The sequence below is a fragment of the Petromyzon marinus genome, unplaced genomic scaffold (genome assembly GCF_048934315.1).
Source record: "Petromyzon marinus isolate PM22_M1 ecotype Great Lakes invasive population unplaced genomic scaffold, UKy_Petmar_22M1.pri1.0 PM_Scaffold_263, whole genome shotgun sequence".
Lineage (NCBI taxonomy): Eukaryota > Metazoa > Chordata > Hyperoartia > Petromyzontiformes > Petromyzontidae > Petromyzon > Petromyzon marinus.
Genome location: NW_027423239.1, coordinates 28,354 through 52,500, shown reverse-complemented (window position 1 = coordinate 52,500; position 24,147 = coordinate 28,354). Strand labels below are relative to the sequence as shown.

The 24,147-nt window shown below is 57.4% G+C and overlaps 1 protein-coding gene across 1 annotated transcript in view; it reads right to left on the bottom strand.

Moving 5' to 3' along the window:
* The window catches only part of PDHA1 (pyruvate dehydrogenase E1 subunit alpha 1), a 60,496-nt gene that overhangs the window by 21,367 nt on the left and 14,982 nt on the right, over nt 1–24,147 (bottom strand). The window contains exons 4-5 of the mRNA XM_076064012.1: nt 13,477–13,603; nt 1,297–1,388 (exon numbers count right to left, since the gene is read on the bottom strand). Coding sequence (XP_075920127.1) covers nt 1,297–1,388; nt 13,477–13,603 — 219 coding nt within the window. The remainder of the gene's footprint in view (nt 1–1,296; nt 1,389–13,476; nt 13,604–24,147) is intronic.

The window sequence follows — 24,147 nt, the reverse complement described above, 5'->3', positions numbered from 1 at the left end:
CACCCACCCACCCACTCACTCACCCACCCACTCACTCACCCACCCACTCACTCACCCACCCACTCACTCACCCACCCACTCACTCACCCACCCACCCACCCACTCACTCACCCACCCACCCACCCACTCACCCACCCACCCACTCACCCATCCCCCCCACCCACCCACCCACTCACGCACCCACCCACCCACCTACCCACCCACTCACTCACTCACTCACCCACTCACCCACCCACTCACTCACTCACCCACCCACCCACCCACCCACTCACTCACCCACCCACCCACCCACTCACCCACTCACTCACCCACCCACTCACTCACCCACCCACTCACCCACCCACCCACCCCCCCACCCACCCACCCACCCACCCACCCACTCACTCACCCACCCACTCACCCACTCACCCACCCACCCACTCACCCACCCACCCACCCACTCACCCACCCACCCACTCACTCACCCACCCACCCACCCATTCACCCACCCACTCACTCACCCACCCACCCACCCACTCACCCACTCACTCACTCACTCACCCACTCACTCACCCACCCACTCACCCACCCACCCACTCACCCACCCACCCACTCACCCACCCACCCACTCACCCACCCACTCACCCACCCACCCACTCACCCACCCACTCACCCACCCACCCACTCACTCACCCACCCACTCACCCACTCACCCACCCACCCACTCACCCACCCACCCACTCACTCACCCACTCACTCACTCACCCACCCACCCACTCACTCACCCACCCACCCACCCACCCATTCACCCACCCACTCACTCACCCACCCACCCACCCACTCACCCACTCACTCACTCACTCACCCACTCACCCACCCACTCACCCACACACCCACTCACCCACCCACCCACCCACTCACCCACCCACTCACCCACCCACCCACTCACCCACCCACTCACCCACCCACCCACTCACTCACCCACCCACTCACTCACCCACTCACCCACTCACTCACCCACCCACTCACTCACCCACCCACTCACTCACCCACCCACTCACCCACCCACCCACCCACTCACTCACTCACCCACTCACTCACTCACTCACCCACTCACTCACCCACTCACTCACTCACCCACCCACTCACTCACTCACTCATCCACCCACCCACTCACCCACCCACTCACTCACCCACCAACTCACTCACTCACTCACCCACCCACTCACCAACTCACCCCCCCACCCACCCACCCCCCCACCCACCCACCCACCCCCCCACCCACCCACCCACTCACCCCCCCACCCACCCACCCACCTGTGCTCCCACAATGCCGTTGCCACCATAGAAGTGAGTTCCGTACATGTGCATGGAGCCTCCCTTACCCTGAGCACAGCCACCCTGACGACCTGCCAGGGAGGGGACACGGAGAGAGACACGGGGAGAGAGACACGGGGAGAGAGAGAGACACGGGGAGACAGAGAGACACACGGAGAGAGAGAGACACGGTGAGAGAGAGACACGGGGAGAGAGAGAGACACGGGGAGAGAGACACGGGGAGAGAGAGAGACACGGGGAGAGAGAGACACGGGGAGAGACACGGGGAGAGAGAGAGAGACACGGGGAGACAGAGAGACACGGGGAGAGAGAGAGACACGGGGAGAGAGAGACACGGGGAGAGAGAGACACGGGGAGAGACACGGGGAGAGAGAGAGAGACACGGGGAGACAGAGAGACACGGAGAGAGAGAGACACGGGGAGAGAGACACGGGGAGAGACACGGGGAGAGACACGGGGAGAGACACGGAGAGAGACACGGGGAGAGAGAGAGACACGGGGAGAGAGAGAGAGACACGGGGAGACACTGGGAGATAGAGAGACACGGGGAGAGACACGGGGAGAGAGAGAGACACGGGGAGAGAGAGACATGGGGAGAGAGACACGGGGAGACAGAGAGACACGGGGAGAGAGAGAGACACGGGGAGAGACACGGGGAGACAGAGACACGGGGAGAGATAGACACGGGGAGACAGAGAGACACGGGGAGAGACACGGGGAGAGACACGGGGAGAGACACGGGGAGAGACACGGGGAGACAGAGAGACACGGGGAGAGAGAGAGACACGGGGAGAGACACGGGGAGACACAGGGAGAGACACGGGGAGACAGAGAGACACGGGGAGAGACACGGGGAGAGACACGGGGAGACAGAGAGACACGGGGAGAGAGAGAGAGACACGGGGAGACACTGGGAGATAGAGAGACACGGGGAGAGACACGGGGAGACAGAGAGACACGGGGAGAGAGAGAGACACGGGGAGAGAGAGAGACACGGGGTGAGAGACACGTGGAGACAGAGAGACACGGGGAGAGAGAGACATGGGGAGAGAGACACGGGGAGACAGAGAGACACGGGGAGAGAGAGAGACACGGGGAGAGACACGGGGAGACAGAGACACGGGGAGAGATAGAGAGACACGGGGAGACAGAGAGACACGGGGAGAGACACGGGGAGAGACACGGGGAGACAGAGAGACACGGAGAGAGACACGGGGAGAGAGAGAGACACGGGGAGAGAGAGACACGGGGAGAGAGACACGGTGAGAGAGAGACACGGGGAGAGAGAGAGACACGGGGAGAGAGACACGTGGGGACAGAGAGACACGGGGAGAGAGAGAGACACGGGGAGAGACACGGTGAGAGAGAGACACGGGGAGAGAGAGAGACACGGGGAGAGACACGGGGAGACACAGGGAGAGACACGGGGAGACAGAGAGACACGGGGAGAGACACGGGGAGAGACACGGGGAGAGAGACACGGGGTGAGAGAGAGACACGGGGAGAGAGACGGGGAGAGAGAGAGACACGGGGAGAGAGAGACACGGGGAGAGAGAGAGACACGGGGAGAGAGAGACACGGGGAGAGACACGGTGAGAGAGAAAGACACGGGGAGAGAGACACGGTGAGAGAGAAAGACACGGGGAGAGAGACACGGTGAGAGAGAAAGACACGGGGAGAGAGAGAGACACGGGGAGAGAGACGGGGAGAGAGAGACACGGTGAGAGAGAGACACGGGGAGACACGGGGAGAGAGAGACACGGGGAGAGAGACACGGGGAGAGAGATACATGGGGAGAGAGAGAGACACGGGGAGAGAGAGACACGGTGAGAGAGAGACACGGGGAGAGAGAGACACGGGGAGAGAGACACGGGGAGAGAGACACGGGGAGAGAGATACATGGGGAGAGAGAGAGAGACACGGGGAGAGAGAGAGACACGGGGAGAGAGACACGGTGAGAGAGAGACACGGGGAGAGACACGGGGAGACAGAGAGACACGGGGAGAGAGATACGGTGAGAGAGAGACACGGGGAGAGAGAGAGACACTGGGAGAGAGAGAGACACGGGGAGAGAGAGACACGGGGAGAGAGACACGGGGAGACAGAGACACGGGGAGACAGAGAGACACGGGGAGAGAGAGAGACATGGGGAGAGAGAGAGACACGGGGAGAGAGAGACACGTCGAGAGAGAGACACGGGGAGAGAGAGAGACACAGGGAGAGAGAGAGACACGGGGAGACAGAGACACGGGGAGAGAGACACGTGGGGAGAGAGAGACACAGGGAGAGACACGGGGAGACAGAGAGACACGGGGAGAGACACGGGGAGAGAGAGACACGGGGAGAGAGAGACACGGGGAGAGAGAGACACGTGGGGACAGAGAGACACGGGGAGAGACACGGGGAGAGAGATACATGGGGAGAGAGAGAGACACGGGGAGATGGTGAGAGAGACACGGTGAGAGAGAGACACGGGGAGAGACACGGGGAGACAGAGAGACACGGGGAGACACGGGGAGAGAGACACGGTGAGAGAGAGACACGGGGAGAGACACGGGGAGACAGAGAGACACGGGGAGACACGGGGAGAGAGACACGGGGAGAGAGAGAGACACGGGGAGAGAGAGAGACACGGGGAGAGAGAGAGACACGGGGAGAGAGAGAGACACGGGGAGAGAGAGAGACACGGGGAGAGAGAGAGACACGGGGAGAGAGAGAGACACGGGGAGAGAGAGAGACACGGGGAGAGACGGGGAGAGACACGGGGAGAGACAGAGAGACACGGGGAGACAGAGACACGGGGAGACGGAGAGACACGGGGAGACAGAGAGACACGGGGAGACAGAGAGACACGGGGAGAGAGAGAGACACGGGGAGACAGAGACACGGGGAGAGACACGGGGAGACAGAGAGACACGGGGAGACAGAGACACGGAGAGAGAGAGAGACACGGGGAGACAGAGACACGGGGAGAGACACGGGGAGACAGAGAGACACGGGGAGACAGAGAGACACGGGGAGAGAGAGAGACACGGGGAGAGAGAGACACGGGGAGAGAGAGACACGGGGAGAGAGAGAGAGACACGGGGAGACAGAGACACGGGGAGACAGAGACACGGGGAGAGAGAGAGACACGGGGAGAGAGAGAGAGACACGGGGATACAGAGACACGGAGAGAGAGAGACACGGGGAGAGACGCGGGGAGACAGAGAGACACGGGGAGAGACATGGGGAGAGACACGGGGAGATGGTGAGAGAGACACGGGGAGAGAGACACGGGGAGAGAGACACGGGGAGAGAGACACGGGGAGAGAGAGAGACACGGGGAGAGAGACGGAGAGAGAGACACGGGGAGACAGAGAGACACGGAGAGAGACACGGGGAGAGAGAGAGAGACACGGGGAGACAGAGAGACACGGGGAGACAGAGAGAGACAGGGGGAGACAGAGAGACACGGGGAGACAGAGACACGGAGAGACACGGGGAGAGACACGGGGAGATGGTGAGAGAGACACGGGGAGAGAGACACGGAGAGAGACACGGGGAGACAGAGAGAGAGACACGGGGAGACAGACACGGGGGGAGAGACACGGGGAGACAGAGAGACACGGGGAGAGAGACACGGGGAGACAGAAAGACACGGGGAGAGAGACACGGGGAGACATAGAGACACGGGGAGAGAGAGAGTCTCTGTGTGTCTGTGTGTGTGTCTGTGTGTGTGTGTGTGTCTGTGTGTGTGTCTGTGTGTGTGTGTCTGTGTGTGTCTGTGTGTCTGTGTGTGTGGTGGGGAGCGGTAGTGTGGCGGTTAGCGCTATGCTGCGCTACGAACCCGGCGACCCGGGTTCAATTCCCGCTCACGGCCAACACCAGTGACGATGATCTGAACCGGTCCTGGGCCTCCCCTAGGTCGACTCAGCCTCAAATGAGTACCTGGTGCGGTGGATAAAAACATTGCCACTGGGGAGACAAAGGCGGTCGGGCGTGGTGCTGGCCACCCACCCCCTCGTGTACCGTTCCGGCCTTCATAGGTGCTCGCTAACAGCACTTGCCCCTACAGTCTGTTAAGGCTATACGGGGGATCTTTGTTATCTTTGTGTGTCACTGTGTGTGTGTCACTGTGTGTGTGTGTCTGTGTGTGTGTGTGTGTGTCACTGTCTGTGTGTGTGTCTGTGTGTGTTTGTGTGTCACTGTCTGTGTGTGTGTCTGTGTGTGTGTGTCACTGTGTCTGTGTGTGTCTGTGTGTGTGTGTGTGTGTCTGTGTGTGTGTCACTGTGTGTGTGTGTCACTGTGTGTGTGTGTCTGTGTCTGTGTGTCTGTGTCTGTGTGTGTGTCATTGTGTCTGTGTGTGTCACTGTGTGTGTGTCTGTGTGTCTGTGTGTGTGTCTGTGTGTGTGTGTCTGTGTGTGTGTGTCTGTGTGTGTGTCTGTGTGTGTGTGTCTGTGTGTGTGTCTGTGTGTGTATGTGTGTGTCTGTGTGTGTGTGTGTCTGTGTGTGTGTGTGTCTGTGTGTGTGTGTCTGTGTGTGTGTCTGTGTCTGTGTGTGTGTCTGTGTGTGTGTCTGTGTGTGTGTCTGTGTGTGTGTCTGTGTGTGTGTCTGTGTGTGTGTCTGTGTGTGTGTCTGTGTGTGTGTGTCTGTGTGTGTGTGTCACTGTGTGTGTGTGTGTCTGTGTGTGTGTGTGTCTGTGTGTGTGTGTGTCTGTATGTGTGTGTCTGTGTGTGTGTGTCTGTGTGTGTGTGTCTGTGTGTGTGTGTCTGTGTGTGTGTCTGTGTGTCTGTGTCTGTGTGTGTGTCTGTGTGTGTGTCTGTGTGTGTGTGTGTCTCTGTGTGTGTGTGTCACTGTGTGTGTGTGTCTGTGTGTCACTGTGTGTCTGTGTCTGTGTGTCACTGTGTGTGTGTGTCTGTGTCTGTGTGTCCGTGTCTGTGTGTGTGTCACTGTGTCACTGTGTCTGTGTGTGTGTGTCACTGTGTGTCTGTGTGTGTGTGTGTCTGTGTGTCACTGTGTGTGTGTGTCACTGTCACTGTGTGTGTGTGTCTGTGTGTGTGTGTCTGTGTGTGTGTCACTGTGTGTGTGTGTCTGTGTGTGTGTGTCTGTGTGTGTGTGTCTGTGTGTGTGTGTCACTGTGTGTGTGTGTCTGTGTGTGTGTCTGTGTAGTTTGTAACAACTAAGCTTGTGCCGGAGGCCCCGGGGGGCCAGGCGTCTATGACGTCTCCTGGCCAAACCCCAATTGGCGGAGCCAGGAGATTGAATACCTACCCTCGGGGCTACTCCAGAAACAACGAAAAGCCACTACGGTTGGCCACGTGGAATGTTCGAACGCTCACTGCAGAGGAGAGGCTGCCACTCCTCTGTCGGGAGCTGGACCGGTACCGCCTGGATCTATGCGGCATTCAGGAGGTCCGGTGGACCGGCTCTGGCTCCTGCCACCATGAGGGGTGGACAGTCCTCTACTCGGGGCAGCAGACTGCCAAACAACAGGGTGTGGGTCTTCTTTTGAACAAAAGAATGAAGGGGGCGTGGGAGCGTGGCGGTGAGGTGTGGGAAGCTGTAAGCCCCAGGCTACTTTGGGCTCGCCTTCCCATCAACCGGAGGCGAGGAATGGTGGTCGTGGTTACTTATGCCCCCACCGAAGATGAACATCCGTGGAGGGATGCAGGCAAAGCCGATGAGTCAGATGCCTTCTATGACCTCCTGTCACAGGTGCTGGCTAAAGTGGCCCCTCGGGATAGAGTCATCATGTTGGGTGACTTCAATGCCCGAGTTGGTCATGATACTGGCACCTGGTCTGGAGTGATTGGAGGGCATGGGCCAGATCAGCTCAATAACAACGGTAGGAGGCTGCTAGATTTTTGTGCAGCCCATGGGCTTGTAATTACCAACACGCTGTTCCGGCATCGGCGCATCCACACAACATCATGGATGCATGCCGGGTCCAAGCAAGAACATCTGCTGGACTACATAGTGACGGACCAGCGAATGCGAGCCCATGTCCTTGACACCAGGACCTACCGTGGAGCTGATCTGCCCTCTGACCATCGACTAGTCATCTGTAAGATGCGCCTGCCATTCTTCCACTCCGGTGGTGGGTGTACACCCAGGACCCCATTCCAACCTAAAGTGGCCTGGTCTCAGTTATCTGATGAAAGTTGCAAGCGAGAATTTCATCATCGCTTGCGGCTGGGATTGGCATCGTCCCCGACTCCTCCTGATGTCGAGGGTAAATGGGCGAGGTTTAGGACTGTGACTCATGCAGCTGCAATGGCTGCTTTGGGTACGTGGTCCAGACCTCCCCAGAGACCCTGGCTGACAGAGGAGGTGTTCAGGATGGTTGAGAAAAAGCGACAGGCCCACTGTCATCGGCTACAGAATCCCACGTCAGAGAATGAGGAGGCTTACCGCAGCCTTCGCTCGGAGGTTCGGAGAGCCGTGAGGCGCTGCAAGGATGGGTGGTGGTCGCGGGTTGCTGAGGAGATGGAGTCTGCCTCAGTGGCCCGTGATCACAAATCTCTATTTAACTCCATCAAAAAAGTAACCTGCAGCGCCACACCTATTACCATCATTAGGGGAAAAAACGGTGATCCAATTTCCGACCCCCAGGAACAGGTTCGCAGATTTGCTGAGCATTTCTGTGAGGTCCTGGGGGAGGGAAAATCCCTCAGCCAGGAAAACATCGTGGCACAAAGTGAGGATGAACCTGCTGAGGCTGCGGTGCCTCAAATATTGGATGAAGTCACCCCCTGTGAGTGGCTGGCTGAGGTGCCATCTGCTGAGGAAGTATTGAAGGCGATCCGGAGTCTGAGACCAGGAAAGGCAGCGGGCAGAGATGATCTCCCAAGCGAAATGCTGAGGGAGGGTGGCGTTTGTGCACAGACTGCCCTATATGACATCATAACAACAGTCTGGACCACTGGACGGGTTCCGCAGGATTGGAAGGATGCCCTGGTGGTCCCCCTTTTTAAGAAGGGGGACCGCACAGACTGTAACAACTACAGGGGCATCTCACTCCTCAGTGTGCCGGGAAAGGTCCTGGCAAGGATTATTCAGCATCGCCTTGCCAGGCACGCTGAGGAGAGGCTTGCGGAGCCCCAATGCGGTTTCAGGAAAGGGCGGTCCTGCACAGATGCCATATTTTCTGTCCGTCTGCTACAGCAGAGGTGTAGGGAATTCCAACAAGACCTACATCTCTGCTTTATTGACCTGGTCAAGGCCTATGATACCATCAGTAGGCCTGGGCTCTGGGTCGTTCTTCGTGCTTTTGGAGTACCTGACCCTCTGCTCACGATCATTAAGGACCTTCATGATGGTGAGCGGGCCCGGGTAAAACTACGTGGCCGGGAGTCAGAGCCATTCCCTGTACACCTTGGGGTGCGACAGGGATGTCCTTTGGCTCCCACATTATTTAACATCTATTTTGACCACGTAGTTCGTGAAGCCTTCAATAGCTGTACCGGGGGAATCTCCATATGGTACAGATATAATGGGAGGCTAATCGATGCCCGGGTGCGGTCAAGGGATGGCTCCCTATTGCTCAACCACGTTATGTATGCTGATGACTTGGTAATAGCTGCTCAGTCAGAGGAGGAGTTGGAGACGCTGCTGCTGAGACTGGAGCATGCCACTAAGAGGTGGGGCCTTACCATCAGCCCCACCAAAACTAAGCACCTGCCTGGGTATTTTGTACCATCGGACACTCCACCACCACAACTCCCAATCGGTGATGGGGCAGTTGTGGAGAGAGTGGAGAGTTTCCCATACCTGGGCAGTGTGCTTATGACTGGCTCCAGTTTAACAGCAGAGGTCTCACTCCGAATCAGTCGAGCGGCAATATCTTTTCATCGGTTGCGTAACGCTGTGTGGAAGCTACCTGGTCTGTCGCTCCGCACTAAGCTTCAGGTCTTCTCGGCCACGGTCATTCCCTCCCTTCTCTATGCTTGCGAAACGTGGACCCCCCTAATGGAACATCTTCGCCGGTTAGAAACATTTAGGCTGGCCTGCCTACAATCCATCCTGGGTTTAACCAGACTGGATTGTGTGAGGAGCTCACAAATCCTTGAAAGATCTGGGCAGGGTCCCATCGGTGAGCTCCTCCGGCAGGCAAGGCTGCGATGGCTGGGTCATGTAGCCCGCATGCCCAGCCACCGCATGCCGAAACAGCTTTTGTTTGGCCGGATTGAGGGGGCTAAGCGGGCGCGGCACGGGCTAGAGAAGAGATGGAGTGATGTGGTACAGGAGGACGTGGAGCTGAGTGGACTTGCCGATGACTGGTACCAGCGGTGTCAAGATCGGCCTCTGTGGAGGAGGCTCGTGAAGGATGCTACTGGGCAGTTGGAGGCAGTCGCCCTCCAACAACAACGGAGGGCGGAGGAGCGACGCTCACAACAGCGAGCGGAGCGCCGGGTGGCTAAAGCACAGCAGGTTGGCACAGTAGGGGGCACAGGTGGTGCATCAGCCAGTCATCTCAGTCAGTCGACCCGTGGCACCTGGGTCTGCCCCGTGACCTCCTGCCAGCGGGCGTTCGACACTTCACGTGGCCTCAGGGTGCACATAGCCTGGCACAAGCGTCGTGGTGACGTCACCGCCACTTAGTGGCGAATGGCGGTTGTTGTTGTTGTTGTGTCTGTGTGTGTCTGTGTGTGTGTCACTGTGTGTCTGTGTGTGTCTGTGTCTGTGTGTGTGTGTGTCTGTGTGTGTCTGTGTGTGTGTGTGTCTGTGTGTGTGTGTGTGTCTGTGTGTGTGTGTGTCTCCTCTGAGGAGAAGGAGAAGAGGAGACACACACAGTCAGAGGAGGAGTTGGAGACGCTGCTGCTGAGACTGGAGCGTGCCACTAAGAGGTGGGGCCTTACCATCAGCCCCACCAAAACTAAGCACCTGCCTGGGTATTTTGTACCATCGGACACTCCACCCCCACAACTCCCAATCGGTGATGGGGCAGTTGTGGAGAGAGTGGAGAGTTTCCCATACCTGGGCAGTGTGCTTATGACTGGCTCCAGTTTAACAGCAGAGGTCTCACTCCGAATCAGTCGAGCGGCAATATCTTTTCATCGGTTGCGTAACGCTGTGTGGAAGCTACCTGGTCTGTCGCTCCGCACTAAGCTTCAGGTCTTCTCGGCCACGGTCATTCCCTCCCTTCTCTACGCTTGCGAAACGTGGACCCCCCTAATGGAACATCTTCGCCGGTTAGAAACATTTAGGCTGACCTGCCTACGATCCATCCTGGGTTTAACCAGACTGGATTGTGTGAGGAGCTCACAAATCCTTGAAAGATCTGGGCAGGGTCCCATCGGTGAGCTCCTCCGGCAGGCAAGGCTGCGATGGCTGGGTCATGTAGCCCGCATGCCCAGCCACCGCATGCCGAAACAGCTTTTGTTTGGCCGGATTGAGGGGGCTAAGCGGGCGCGGCACGGGCTAGAGAAGAGATGGAGTGATGTGGTACAGGAGGACGTGGAGCTGAGTGGACTTGCCGATGACTGGTACCAGCGGTGTCAAGATCGGCCTCTGTGGAGGAGGCTCGTGAAGGATGCTACTGGGCAGTTGGAGGCAGTCGCCCTCCAACAACAACGGAGGGCGGAGGAGCGACGCTCACAACAGCGAGCGGAGCGCCGGGTGGCTAAAGCACAGCAGGTTGGCACAGTAGGGGGCACAGGTGGTGCATCAGCCAGTAGTCATCTCAGTCAGTCGACCCGTGGCACCTGGGTCTGCCCCGTGACCTCCTGCCAGCGGGCGTTCGACACTTCACGTGGCCTCAGGGTGCACATAGCCTGGCACAAGCGTCGTGGTGACGTCACCGCCACTTAGTGGCGAATGGCGGTTGGCGGTTGGCGGTGTGTGTCTGTGTGTGTGCCACTGTCACTGTGTGTGTGTCACTGTGTCTGTGTCTGTGTGTCACTGTGTATGTGTGTCACTGTCTGTGTGTGTGTGTGTCACTGTGTCACTGTGTGTGTGTCACTGTGTGTGTGTCTGTGTGTGTGTCACTGTCACTGTGTGTGTGTCACTGTGTGTGTCACTGTGTGTGTGTCACTGTGTGTGTGTCACTGTGTGTGTCACTGTGTGTGTGTGTCACTGTGTGTGTCACTGTGTGTGTGTCACTGTGTGTGTGTGTGTCACTGTGTGTGTGTCACTGTGTGTGTGTGTCACTGTGTGTGTGTGTCACTGTGTGTGTGTCACTGTGTGTGTGTGTCACTGTGTGTGTGTGTCTGTGTGTGTCTGTGTGTGTGTCTCTGTGTGTGTCACTGTGTGTGTCACTGTGTGTGTGTGTGTCACCGTCACTGTGTGTGTGTGTGTGTGTCACTGTGTGTGTGTGTCACTGTGTGTGTGTGTCACTGTCACTGTGTGTGTGTGTGTCACCGTCACTGTGTGTGTGTCACTGTGTCTGTGTGTCTCACTGTGTGTGTGTGTGTGTCACTGTGTGTCTGTGTGTGTGTGTCACTGTGTGTGTGTGTCACTGTGTGTGTCACTGTGTGTGTGTCACTGTGTGTGTCACTGTGTGTGTGTCACTGTGTGTGTGTCACTGTGTGTGTCACTGTCACTGTGTGTGTGTCACTGTGTCACTGTGTGTGTGTGTCACTGTGTGTGTGTGTCACTGTGTGTGTGTCTGTGTGTGTGTCACTGTCACTGTGTGTGTGTGTGTCACTGTGTGTGTCAGTGTGTGTGTGTCACTGTGTGTGTGTCACTGTGTGTGTCACTGTGTGTGTCACTGTGTGTGTGTGTGTGTCACTGTGTGTGTGTGTCACTGTGTGTGTCACTGTGTGTCACTGTGTGTGTCACTGTGTGTGTGTGTCACTGTGTGTGTGTCACTGTGTGTGTCACTGTGTGTGTGTCACTGTGTGTGTGTCACTGTGTGTGTCACTGTCACTGTGTGTGTGTCACTGTGTCACTGTGTGTGTGTGTCACTGTGTGTGTGTGTCACTGTGTGTGTGTCTGTGTGTGTGTCACTGTCACTGTGTGTGTCACTGTCACTGTGTGTGTCAGTGTGTGTGTGTCACTGTGTGTGTGTCACTGTGTGTGTCACTGTGTGTGTCACTGTGTGTGTGTGTGTGTCACTGTGTGTGTGTGTCACTGTGTGTGTGTGTGTGTGTCACTGTGTGTGTGTGTCACTGTGTGTGTGTCACTGTGTGTGTCACTGTGTGTGTCACTGTGTGTGTGTGTCACTGTGTGTGTGTGTCACTGTGTGTGTGTCACTGTGTGTGTGTGTGTGTCACTGTGTGTGTGTCACTGTGTGTGTCAGTGTGTGTGTGTCACTGTGTGTGTGTGTCACTGTGTGTGTGTCACTGTGTGTGTCACTGTGTGTGTGTGTGTGTCACTGTGTGTGTGTGTCACTGTGTGTGTGTGTGTGTGTCACTGTGTGTGTGTGTCACTGTGTGTGTGTCACTGTGTGTGTCACTGTGTGTGTCACTGTGTGTGTGTGTCACTGTGTGTGTGTGTCACTGTGTGTGTGTCACTGTGTGTGTGTGTGTGTCACTGTGTGTGTGTCACTGTGTGTGTCACTGTGTGTGTGTCACTGTGTGTGTGTGTCACTGTGTGTGTGTCACTGTGTGTGTCACTGTGTGTGTGTCACTGTGTGTGTCACTGTGTGTGTGTGTCACTGTGTGTGTGTCACTGTGTGTGTGTGTGTGTCACTGTGTGTGTGTCACTGTGTGTGTCACTGTGTGTGTCACTGTGTGTGTCACTGTGTGTGTGTGTCTGTGTGTGTGTCACTGTCACTGTGTGTGTGTGTCACTGTGTGTGTCACTGTGTGTGTGTCACTGTCACTGTGTGTGTGTGTCACTGTGTGTGTGTGTCACTGTGTGTGTGTGTGTGTGTCACTGTGTGTGTGTGTCACTGTGTGTGTGTCACTGTGTGTGTCACTGTGTGTGTCACTGTGTGTGTGTGTCACTGTGTGTGTGTGTCACTGTGTGTGTCACTGTGTGTGTGTGTGTGTGTCACTGTGTGTGTCTCACTGTGTGTGTGTCACTGTCACTGTGTGTCACTGTGTGTGTGTCACTGTGTGTCACTGTGTGTGTCTGTGTGTCACTGTGTGTGTCACTGTGTGTGTGTGTCACTGTGTGTGTGTGTCACTGTGTGTGTCACTGTCACTGTGTGTGTCACTGTGTGTGTCACTGTGTGTGTCACTGTGTGTGTGTCACTGTGTGTGTCACTGTGTGTGTCACTGTGTGTGTCACTGACCAGTGAGTTCCGCCAGGATGGCACGTGGCTTGACACCGCGTGTGTAAGCGTAGGCATGAGCCCGGTATGCGGTGATCACGTGGTCAGCCAGAGTGATGGCGTTCTCTATCCCTATAGCACACGCTTCCTGCAGAGAGAGACACACAGGGAGACAGAGACACGGGGGAGAGAGAGAGACACGGGGAGAGACACGGGGAGACAGACAGGGAGAGGTGAGACACGGGGTGAGAGAGACACGGGGAGAGAGAGACACGGGGAGAGAGACAGAGACACGTGGAGAGAGAGACACGGGGAGAGAGACACGGGGAGAGTGATCACGTGGTCAGCCAGAGTGATGGCGTTCTCTATCCCTATAGCACACGCTTCCTGCAGAGAGAGACACACACAGGGAGAGAGACAGAGACACGGGGAGAGAGAGAGACACGGGGGAGAGAGAGAGACACGGGGGAGAGAGACACGGGGAGAGAGAGACACGGGGAGAGAGAGACACGGGGGAGAGAGACACGGGGAGAGAGAGACACGGGGAGAGAGAGACACGGGGAGAGAGAGACACGGGGAGAGTGATCACGTGGTCAGCCAGAGTGATGGCGTTCTCTATCCCTATAGCACACGCTTCCTGCAGAGAGAGACACACACAGGGAGAGAGACAGAGACACGGGGGAGAGAGAGAGACACGGGGAGAGAGAGACACGGGGTGAGAGAGACACGGGGAGGGAGAGACACGGGGAGAGAGAGACACGGGGAGAGAGAGACACGGGGAGAGTGATCACGTGGTCTGCCAGAGTGATGGCGTTCTCTATCCCTATAGCACACGCTTCCTGCAGAGAGAGACACACACAGGGAGAGAGAGACACGGGGAGAGAGAGAGACACGGGGAGAGAGAGACACGGGGAGAGAGAGACACGGGGGAGAGAGAGAGACACGGGGAGAGTGATCACGTGGTCAGCCAGAGTGATGGCGTTCTCTATCCCTATAGCACACGCTTCCTGCAGAGAGAGACACGGGGAGAGAGACAGAGACACGGGGAGAGAGAGAGACACGGGGGAGAGAGAGAGACACGGGGGAGAGAGACACGGGGAGAGAGACACGGGGAGAGAGGGACACGGGGAGAGAGAGACACGGGGAGAGAGAGACACGGGGAGAGAGAGAGACACGGGGAGAGTGATCACGTGGTCAGCCAGAGTGATGGCGTTCTCTATCCCTATAGCACACGCTTCCTGTAGAGAGAGACACACGGGGAGAGAGACAGAGACACGGGGAGAGAGACAGGGAGAGGTGAGACACGGGGAGAGACACGGGGAGAGAGAGACACGGGGGAGAGAGAGAGACACGGGGAGAGAGAGACACGGGGAGAGAGAGACACGGGGGAGAGAGAGAGACACGGGGAGAGTGATCACGTGGTCAGCCAGAGTGATGGCGTTCTCTATCCCTATAGCACACGCTTCCTGTAGAGAGAGACACACGGGGAGAGAGACAGAGACACGGGGAGAGAGACAGGGAGAGGTGAGACACGGGGAGAGACACGGGGAGAGAGAGACACGGGGGAGAGAGAGAGACACGGGGAGAGAGAGACACGGGGAGAGAGAGACACGGGGGAGAGAGAGAGACACGGGGAGAGTGATCACGTGGTCAGCCAGAGTGATGGCGTTCTCTATCCCTATAGCACACGCTTCCTGCAGAGAGAGACACGGGGAGAGAGACAGAGACACGGGGAGAGAGAGAGACACGGGGGAGAGAGAGAGACACGGGGGAGAGAGACACGGGGAGAGAGACACGGGGAGAGAGGGACACGGGGAGAGAGAGACACGGGGAGAGAGAGACACGGGGAGAGAGAGAGACACGGGGAGAGTGATCACGTGGTCAGCCAGAGTGATGGCGTTCTCTATCCCTATAGCACACGCTTCCTGCAGAGAGAGACACGGGGAGAGAGACAGAGACACGGGGAGAGAGACAGGGAGAGGTGAGACACGGGGAGAGACACGGGGAGAGAGAGACACGGGGAGAGAGAGACACGGGGAGAGACACGGTGAGAGAGAGACACGGGGAGACAGAGACACGGGGGAGAGAGAGACACGGGGAGAGAGAGACACGGGGTGAGAGAGACACGGGGAGAGAGAGAGACACGGGGAGAGTGATCACGTGGTCTGCCAGAGTGATGGCGTTCTCTATCCCTATAGCACACGCTTCCTGCAGAGAGAGACACACGGGGAGAGAGACACGGGGAGAGAGAGACACGGGGGAGAGAGAGAGACACGGGGAGAGAGAGACACGGGGTGAGAGAGACAAGGGGAGAGAGAGACAAGGGGAGAGACACGGTGAGAGAGACACGGGGTGAGAGAGACACGGGGAGAGAGACAGGGAGAGGTGAGACACGGGGAGAGAGACACGGGGTGAGAGAGACACGGGGAGAGAGAGACACGGGGAGAGAGAGACACGGGGAGAGTGATCACGTGGTCAGCCAGAGTGATGGCGTTCTCTATCCCTATAGCACACGCTTCCTGCAGAGAGAGACACGGGGAGAGAGAGACACGGGGGAGAGAGAGACACGGGGGAGAGAGAGACACGGGGAGAGAGAGACACGGGGAGAGTGATCACGTGGTCAGCCAGAGTGATGGCGTTCTCTATCCCTATAGCACACGCTTCCTGCAGAGAGAGACACACACAGGGAGACAGAGACACGGGGAGAGAGAGAGACACGGGGAGAGAGAGACACGGGGAGAGAGAGACACGGGGTGAGAGAGACACGGGGAGAGACACGGGGAGAGAGACACAGGGAGACAGAGACACGGGGGAGAGAGAGAGACACGGGGAGAGAGACACGGGGAGAGAGAGAGACACGGGGAGAGAGAGACACGGGGAGAGTGATCACGTGGTCAGCCAGAGTGATGGCGTTCTCTATCCCTATAGCACACGCTTCCTGCAGAGAGAGACACGGGGAGAGAGAGACACGGGGAGAGAGAGACACGGGGAGAGAGAGACACGGGGAGAGAGAGACACGGGGGAGAGAGAGACACGGGGAGAGAGAGACACGGGGAGAGAGAGACACGGGGAGAGAGAGACACGGGGGAGAGAGACACGGGGAGAGAGACACGGGGAGAGAGAGAGACACGGGGAGAGAGAGACAAGGGGAGAGAGACACGGGGAGAGAGAGAGACACGGGGAGAGTGATCACGTGGTCAGCCAGAGTGATGGCGTTCTCTATCCCTATAGCACACGCTTCCTGCAGAGAGAGACACACACAGGGAGAGAGACAGAGACACGGGGAGAGAGAGAGACACGGGGAGAGAGACACGGGGGGAGAGAGACACGGGGTGAGAGAGACACGGGGAGAGAGAGACACGGGGAGAGTGATCACGTGGTCTGCCAGAGTGATGGCGTTCTCTATCCCTATAGCACACGCTTCCTGCAGAGAGAGACACACACGGAGAGACAGAGACACGGGGAGAGAGACACGGGGAGAGAGAGACACGGGGTGAGAGAGACACGGGGAGAGAGACACGGGGAGAGAGACACGGGGTGAGAGAGACACGGGGTGAGAGAGAGACACGGGGAGAGTGATCACGTGGTCTGCCAGAGTAATGGCGTTCTCTATCCCTATAGCACACGCTTCCTGCAGAGAGAGACACACACAGGGAGAGAGACAGAGACACGGGGAGAGAGAGAGACACGGGGTGAGAGACACGGGGAGAGAGAGACACGGGGAGAGAGAGACACGGGGTGAGAGAGAGACACGGGGAGAGAGAGACACGGGGGAGAGAGAGACACGGGGAGAGAGAGACACGGGGGAGAGAGAGAGACACGGGGAGAGACACGGGGAGAGAGACACGGGGAGAGTGATCACGTGGTCAGCCAGAGTGATGGCGTTCTCTATCCCTATAGCACACGCTTCCTGCAGAGAGAGACACACACAGGGAGAGAGAGACACGGGGGAGAGAGACACGGGGAGAGAGAGACACGGGGAGAGAGAGACACGGGGAGACAGACAGGGAGAGGTGAGACACGGGGAGAGACACGGGGAGAGAGAGACACGGGGAGAGAGAGACACGGGGAGACACGGGGAGAGAGAGACACGGGGAGAGTGATCACGTGGTCTGCCAGAGTAATGGCGTTCTCTATCCCTATAGCACACGCTTCCTGCAGAGAGAGACACACACGGGGAGACAGAGACACGGGGAGAGAGACACGGGGAGACAGAGACACGGGGAGAGAGACACGGGGTGAGAGAGACACGGGGAGAGAGAGAGACACGGGGAGAGAGAGACACGGGGAGAGTGATCACGTGGTCTGCCAGAGTAATGGCGTTCTCTATCCCTATAGCACACGCTTCCTGCAGAGAGAGAGAGACACGGGGAGAGAGACAGAGACACGGGGAGAGAGAGAGACACGGGGAGAGACAAGGGGAGAGAGAGACACGGGGAGAGAGACACGGGGAGAGAGGGGGAGAGAGACACGGGGAGAGAGAGACACGGGGTGAGAGAGACACGGGGAGGGAGAGACACGGGGAGAGAGAGACACGGGGAGAGAGAGACACGGGGAGAGAGAGAGACACGGGGAGAGAGAGACACGGGGAGAGAGAGACACGGGGGAGAGAGAGACACGGGGAGAGAGAGACACGGGGAGAGAGAGAGACACGGGGTGAGAGACACGGGGAGAGAGAGACACGGGGAGAGAGACACGGGGTGAGAGAGAGACACGGGGAGAGAGAGACACGGGGTGAGAGAGACACGGGGAGAGAGAGACACGGGGAGAGAGAGACACGGGGAGAGTGATCACGTGGTCAGCCAGAGTGATGGCGTTCTCTATCCCTATAGCACACGCTTCCTGCAGAGAGAGACACACACGGGGAGAGAGACACGGGGGAGAGAGAGAGACACGGGGAGAGAGAGACACGGGGAGAGAGAGAGACACGGGGAGAGAGAGACACGGGGAGAGTGAGACACGGGGAGAGTGATCACGTGGTCTGCCAGAGTGATGGCGTTCTCTATCCCTATAGCACACGCTTCCTGCAGAGAGAGACACACACAGGGAGAGAGACACGGGGAGAGAGACAGAGACACGGGGAGAGAGACACGGGGAGAGAGACACGGGGAGACACGGTGAGAGAGACACGGGGAGACACGGGGAGAGAGACACGGGGAGAGAGAGACACGGGGAGAGTGATCACGTGGTCAGCCAGAGTGATGGCGTTCTCTATCCCTATAGCACACGCTTCCTGCAGAGAGAGACACGGGGAGAGAGAGACACGGGGGAGAGAGAGAGACACGGGGGAGAGAGAGACACGGGGAGAGAGAGACACGGGGAGAGTGATCACGTGGTCAGCCAGAGTGATGGCGTTCTCTATCCCTATAGCACACGCTTCCTGCAGAGAGAGACACACACAGGGAGAGAGAGACACGGGGAGAGAGAGAGAGACACGGGGAGAGAGACACGGGGAGAGAGACACGGGGAGAGAGAGAGACACGGGGAGAGAGAGACACGGGGAGAGAGAGACACGGGGAGAGAGAGACACGGGGGAGAGAGAGACACGGGGAGAGAGAGACACGGGGGAGAGAGAGACACGGGGAGAGAGAGACACGGGGAGAGAGACACGGGGAGAGAGGGACACGGGGAGAGAGAGAGACACGGGGAGAGAGACACGGGGTGAGAGAGACACGGGGACACACGGGGAGAGAGACAGAGACACGGGGAGAGAGAGACACGGGGACACACGGGGAGAGAGACAGAGACACGGGGAGAGAGAGACACGGGGAGAGAGACACGGGGAGAAAGGGACACGGGGAGAGACAAGGGGAGAGAGAGAGACACGGGGAGAGACACGGGGAGAGAGAGAGACACGTGGGGAGAGAGAGACACGGGGACACATGGGGAGAGAGACACGGGGAGAGAGACGGAGACACGGGGAGAGAGACATGGGGAGAGAGACACGGGGGGAGACACGGGGAGAGAGACACGGGGAGAGACACGGGGAGAGAGACACGGGGAGACATGGTGAGAGAGACACGGGGGGAGACACGGGGGGAAACACGGGGAGAGAGACACGGGGGAGAGAGACACTGGGAGAGAGAGACACGGGGTGAGAGAGACACGGTGAGAGAGACACAGGGAGAGAGACGGTGAGAGAGAGACGGTGAGAGAGACAGAGTGAGAGAGAGACATGGGGAGAGAGAGAGACAGAGAGAGAGACACGGGGTGAGAGAGACACGGGGAGAGACACGGGGAGAGAGACACGGGGGGAGACACGGGGAGAGAGAGACACGGGGAGAGACACGGTGAGAGAGAGACATGGGGAGAGAGAGAGAGACAGAGAGAGAGACACGGGGTGAGAGAGACACGGGGAGAGAGACAGGGAGAGAGAGAGACACGGAGAGAGACACGGGGAGAGAGGGACACGGGGAGAGACAAGGGGAGAGAGAGACACGGGGAGAGAGACACGGGGAGAGAGACACGGGGAGAGAGAGACACGGGGAGAGAGAGACACGGGGAGAGACACGGGGAGAGAGACACGGGGGGAGACACGGGGAGAGACACGGGGAGAGAGAGACACGGAGAGAGAGAGAGACACGGGGAGACACGGGGAGAGAGACACGGGGAGAGAGAGACATGGGGAGAGAGAGAGACAGAGAGAGAGACACGGGGTGAGAGAGACACGGGGAGAGACACGGGGAGAGAGACACGGGGGGAGACACGGGGAGAGAGAGACACGGGGAGAGACACGGTGAGAGAGAGACATGGGGAGAGAGAGAGAGACAGAGAGAGAGACACGGGGTGAGAGAGACACGGGGAGAGAGACAGGGAGAGAGAGAGACACGGGGAGAGACAAGGGGAGAGAGAGACACGGGGAGAGACACGGTGAGAGAGAGACATGGGGAGAGAGAGAGAGACAGAGAGAGAGACACGGGGTGAGAGAGACACGGGGAGAGAGAGAGACAGAGAGAGAGACACGGGGTGAGAGAGACACGGGGAGAGAGACACGGGGGGAGACACGGGGAGAGAGACACGGGGAGACACGGGGAGAGAGACACGGGGAGAGAGACACGGGGGGGGTGAGACACGGGGAGAGAGACACGGGGAGACACGGGGAGAGAGACACGGGGAGACACGGTGAGAGAGACACGGGGAGAGAGAGACACGGGGAGACACAGTGAGAGAGACACGGGGGGGTGAGACACGGGGAGAGAGAGACACGGGGAGACACGGGGAGAGAGACACGGGGAGAGAGACACGGGGAGACACGGTGAGAGAGACACGGGGAGAGACACGGTGAGAGAGACACGGGGGGGGTGAGACACGGGGAGAGAGACACGGGGAGAGAGACACGGGGAGACATGGTGAGAGAGACACGGGGAGAGACACGGTGAGAGAGAGACGGGGGGGTGAGACACGGGGAGAGAGACACGGGGAGAGAGACACGGGGGGAGAGACACGGGGGTGAGAGAGACACGGGGAGAGAGAGACACGGGGAGACACGGGGAGAGAGACACGGGGGGGTGAGACACGGTGAGAGAGACACGGAGAGAGAGACACGGGGTGAGAGACAAGGGGAGAGAGACATGGTGAGAGAGACACGGGGAGAGAGACACGGGGAGAGAGACACGGTGAGAGAGACACGGAGAGAGAGACACGGTGAGAGAGAGACGGTGAGAGAGACAGAGTGAGAGAGAGACACGGAGAGAGAAACACGGGGGTGAGACACGGGGAGAGAGACACGGTGAGAGAGAGACATTGGGAGAGAGAGAGACAGAGAGAGAGACACGGGGTGAGAGAGACACGGGGAGAGACACGGGGAGAGAGAGACACGGGGAGAGACAGAGACACGGGGAGAGAGAGACACGGGGAGAGAGAGAGACACGGGGAGAGAGAGAGACACGGGGAGAGAGACACGGGGAGAGCGACACGGTGAGAGAATCACTCACCCACCCACTTAGTCACCCACCCACTTAGTCACCCACCCACTTAGTCACCCACCCACTTAGTCACCCACCAACCCACTCACTCACTGAGTGTCTGTGTGAGTGTCTGTGTCTCTGTCTGAGTGTGTGTCTGTGTGTGTTTCTCTGTCTGTGTGTGTGTCTGTGTCTGTGTGTCTGTGTCTCTGTCTGTGTGTGTCTGTGTCTCTGTCTGTGTGTGTGTCTTTTTCTCTGTCTGTGTGTCTCTGTCTGTGTGTGTCTGTGTCTGTGTCTCTGTGAGTGTCTGTGTCTCTGTCTGTGTGAGTGTCTGTGCCTCTGTCTGTGTGTGTGTCTGTGTCTCTGTCTGTGCGTGTGTGTGTGTCTCTGTCTGTGTGTGTGTCTGTGTCTCTGTCTGTCTGTGTCTCTGTGTCTCTGTCTGTGTGAGTGTCTGTGTCTCTGTCTGTGTGATTGTCTGTGTCTCTGTCTGTGTGAGTGTCTGTGTCTCTGTCTGTGTGTGTGTCTATGTCTGTGTGTGTGTCTGTGTCTCTGTGTCTCTGTGAGTGTGTCTGTGTCTCTGTCTGTGTGAGTGTGTCTGTGTGTGTGTCTGTGTCTCTGTCTGTGTGTGTGTCTGTGTCTCTGTGAGTGTCTGTGTCTCTGTCTGTGTGAGTGTCTGTGTCTCTGTCTGTTTGAGTGTCTGTGTCTCTGTCTGTCTGAGTGTCTGTGTCTCTGTCTGTGTGTGTGACTGTGTCTCTGTCTGTGTGAGTGTCTGTGTCTCTGTCTGTGTCTCTGTCTGTGTCTCTGTCTGTGTCTCTGTCTGTGTGAGTGTCTGTGTGAGTGTCTGTGTGAGTCTGTCTGTGTGTGTGTCTGTCTGTGTGTGTGTCTGTGTCTCTGTCTGTGTGAGTGTCTGTGTCTCTGTCTGTCTGTGTGAGTGTCTGTGTCTGTCTGTGTGTGTCTCTGTGTGTGTCTGTGTCTCTCTCTGTGTGTGTGCCTGTGTCTCTGTCTGTGTGTGTGTCTCTGTCTGTGTGAGTGTGTCTGTGTCTCTGTCTGTGAGTGTCTGTGTCTCTGTCTGTGTGTGTGTCTGTGTCTCTGTCTGTGTCTCTGTCTGTGCATGTGTGTCTCTGTCTGTGTGTGTGTCTGTGTCTCTGTCTGTCTGTGTCTCTGTGTCTCTGTCTGTGTGAGTGTCTGTGTCTCTGTCTGTGTGTCTGTGTCTCTGTCTGTGTGTGTGCCTGTGTCTCTGTCTGTGTGTGTGTCTGTGTCTCTGTCTGTGTGAGTGTGTCTGTGTCTCTGTCTGTGAGTGTCTGTGTCTCTGTCTGTGTGTGTGTCTGTGTCTCTGTCTGTGTCTCTGTCTGTGCATGTGTGTCTCTGTCTGTGTGTGTGTCTGTGTCTCTGTCTGTCTGTGTCTCTGTGTCTCTGTCTGTGTGATTGTCTGTGTCTCTGTCTGTGTGTCTGTGTCTCTGTCTGTGTGTGTGTCTATGTCTGTGTGTGTGTCTGTGTCTCTGTGAGTGTGTCTGTGTCTCTGTCTGTCTGAGTGTGTCTGTGTGTGTGTGTGTGTCTCTGTCTGTGTGTGTGTCTGTGTCTCTGTGAGTGTCTGTGTCTCTGTCTGTGTGAGTGTCTGTGTCTCTGTCTGTGTGAGTGTGTCTGTGTGTGTGTCTGTGTCTCTGTCTGTGTGTGTGTCTGTGTCTGTGTCTCTGTGAGTGTCTGTGTCTCTGTCTGTTTGAGTGTCTGTGTCTCTGTCTGTCTGAGTGTCTGTGTCTCTGTCTGTGTGTGTCTGTGTCTCTGTCTGTGTGAGTGTCTGTGTGAGTGTCTGTGTGAGTGTCTGTGTCTCTGTCTGTGTCTCTGTCTGTGTCTCTGTCTGTGTCTCTGTCTGTGTCTCTGTCTGTGTGAGTGTCTGTGTGAGTGTCTGTGTGAGTGTCTGTGTGAGTGTCTGTGTGAGTCTGTCTGTGTGAGTCTGTCTGTGTGTGTGTCTGTGTCTCTGCCTGTGTGAGTGTCTGTGTCTCTGTCTGTCTGTGTGTCTCTGTCTGTGTGAGTGTCTGTGTCTGTCTGTGTGTGTGTCTGTGTGTATATCTGTGTGTGTGTCTGTGTCTCTGTCTGTGTGTGTGCCTGTGTCTCTGTCTGTGTGTGTGTCTGTGTCTCTGTCTGTGTGAGTGTGTCTGTGTCTCTGTCTGTGTGTGTCTGTGTCTCAGTCTGTGTGTGTCTGTGTCTCTGTCTGTGTCTCTGTCTGTGTGAGTGTGTCTGTGTCTCTGTAGTGTGTCTGTGTCTGTGTGTGTGTCTGTGTCTCTGTCTGTGTGTGTGTCTGTGTGTGTGTCTGTGTCTCTGTCTGTGTGAGTGTCTGTGTCTCTGTCTGTGTGTGTCTCTATCTGTGTGTGTGTCTGTGTCTCTGTCTGTGTGTGTCTGTGTCTCTGTCTGTGTGTGTCTGTCTGTGTGTGTCTGTGTCTCTGTCTGTGTGTGTCTCTATCTGTGTGTGTGTCTGTGTCTCTGTCTGTGTGTGTCTGTGTCTCTGTCTGTGTGTGTCTGTCTGTGTGTGTCTGTGTCTCTGTCTGTGTGTGTGTCTGTGTCTCTGTCTGTGTGTGTGTCTGTGTCTCTGTCTGTGTCTCTGTGTGTGTGTGTGTGTCTGTGTCTCTGTCTGTGTGTGTGTCTGTGTCTGTGTCTCTGTCTGTGTGTCTGTGTCTCTGTGTGTGTGTCTGTGTCTCTGTCTGTGTGTGTGTCTCTGTCTGTGTGCGTGTCTGTGTCTCTGTCTGTGTCTCTGTCTGTGTCTGTCTAAAGGTGTGTCTGTGTCTGTGTCTCT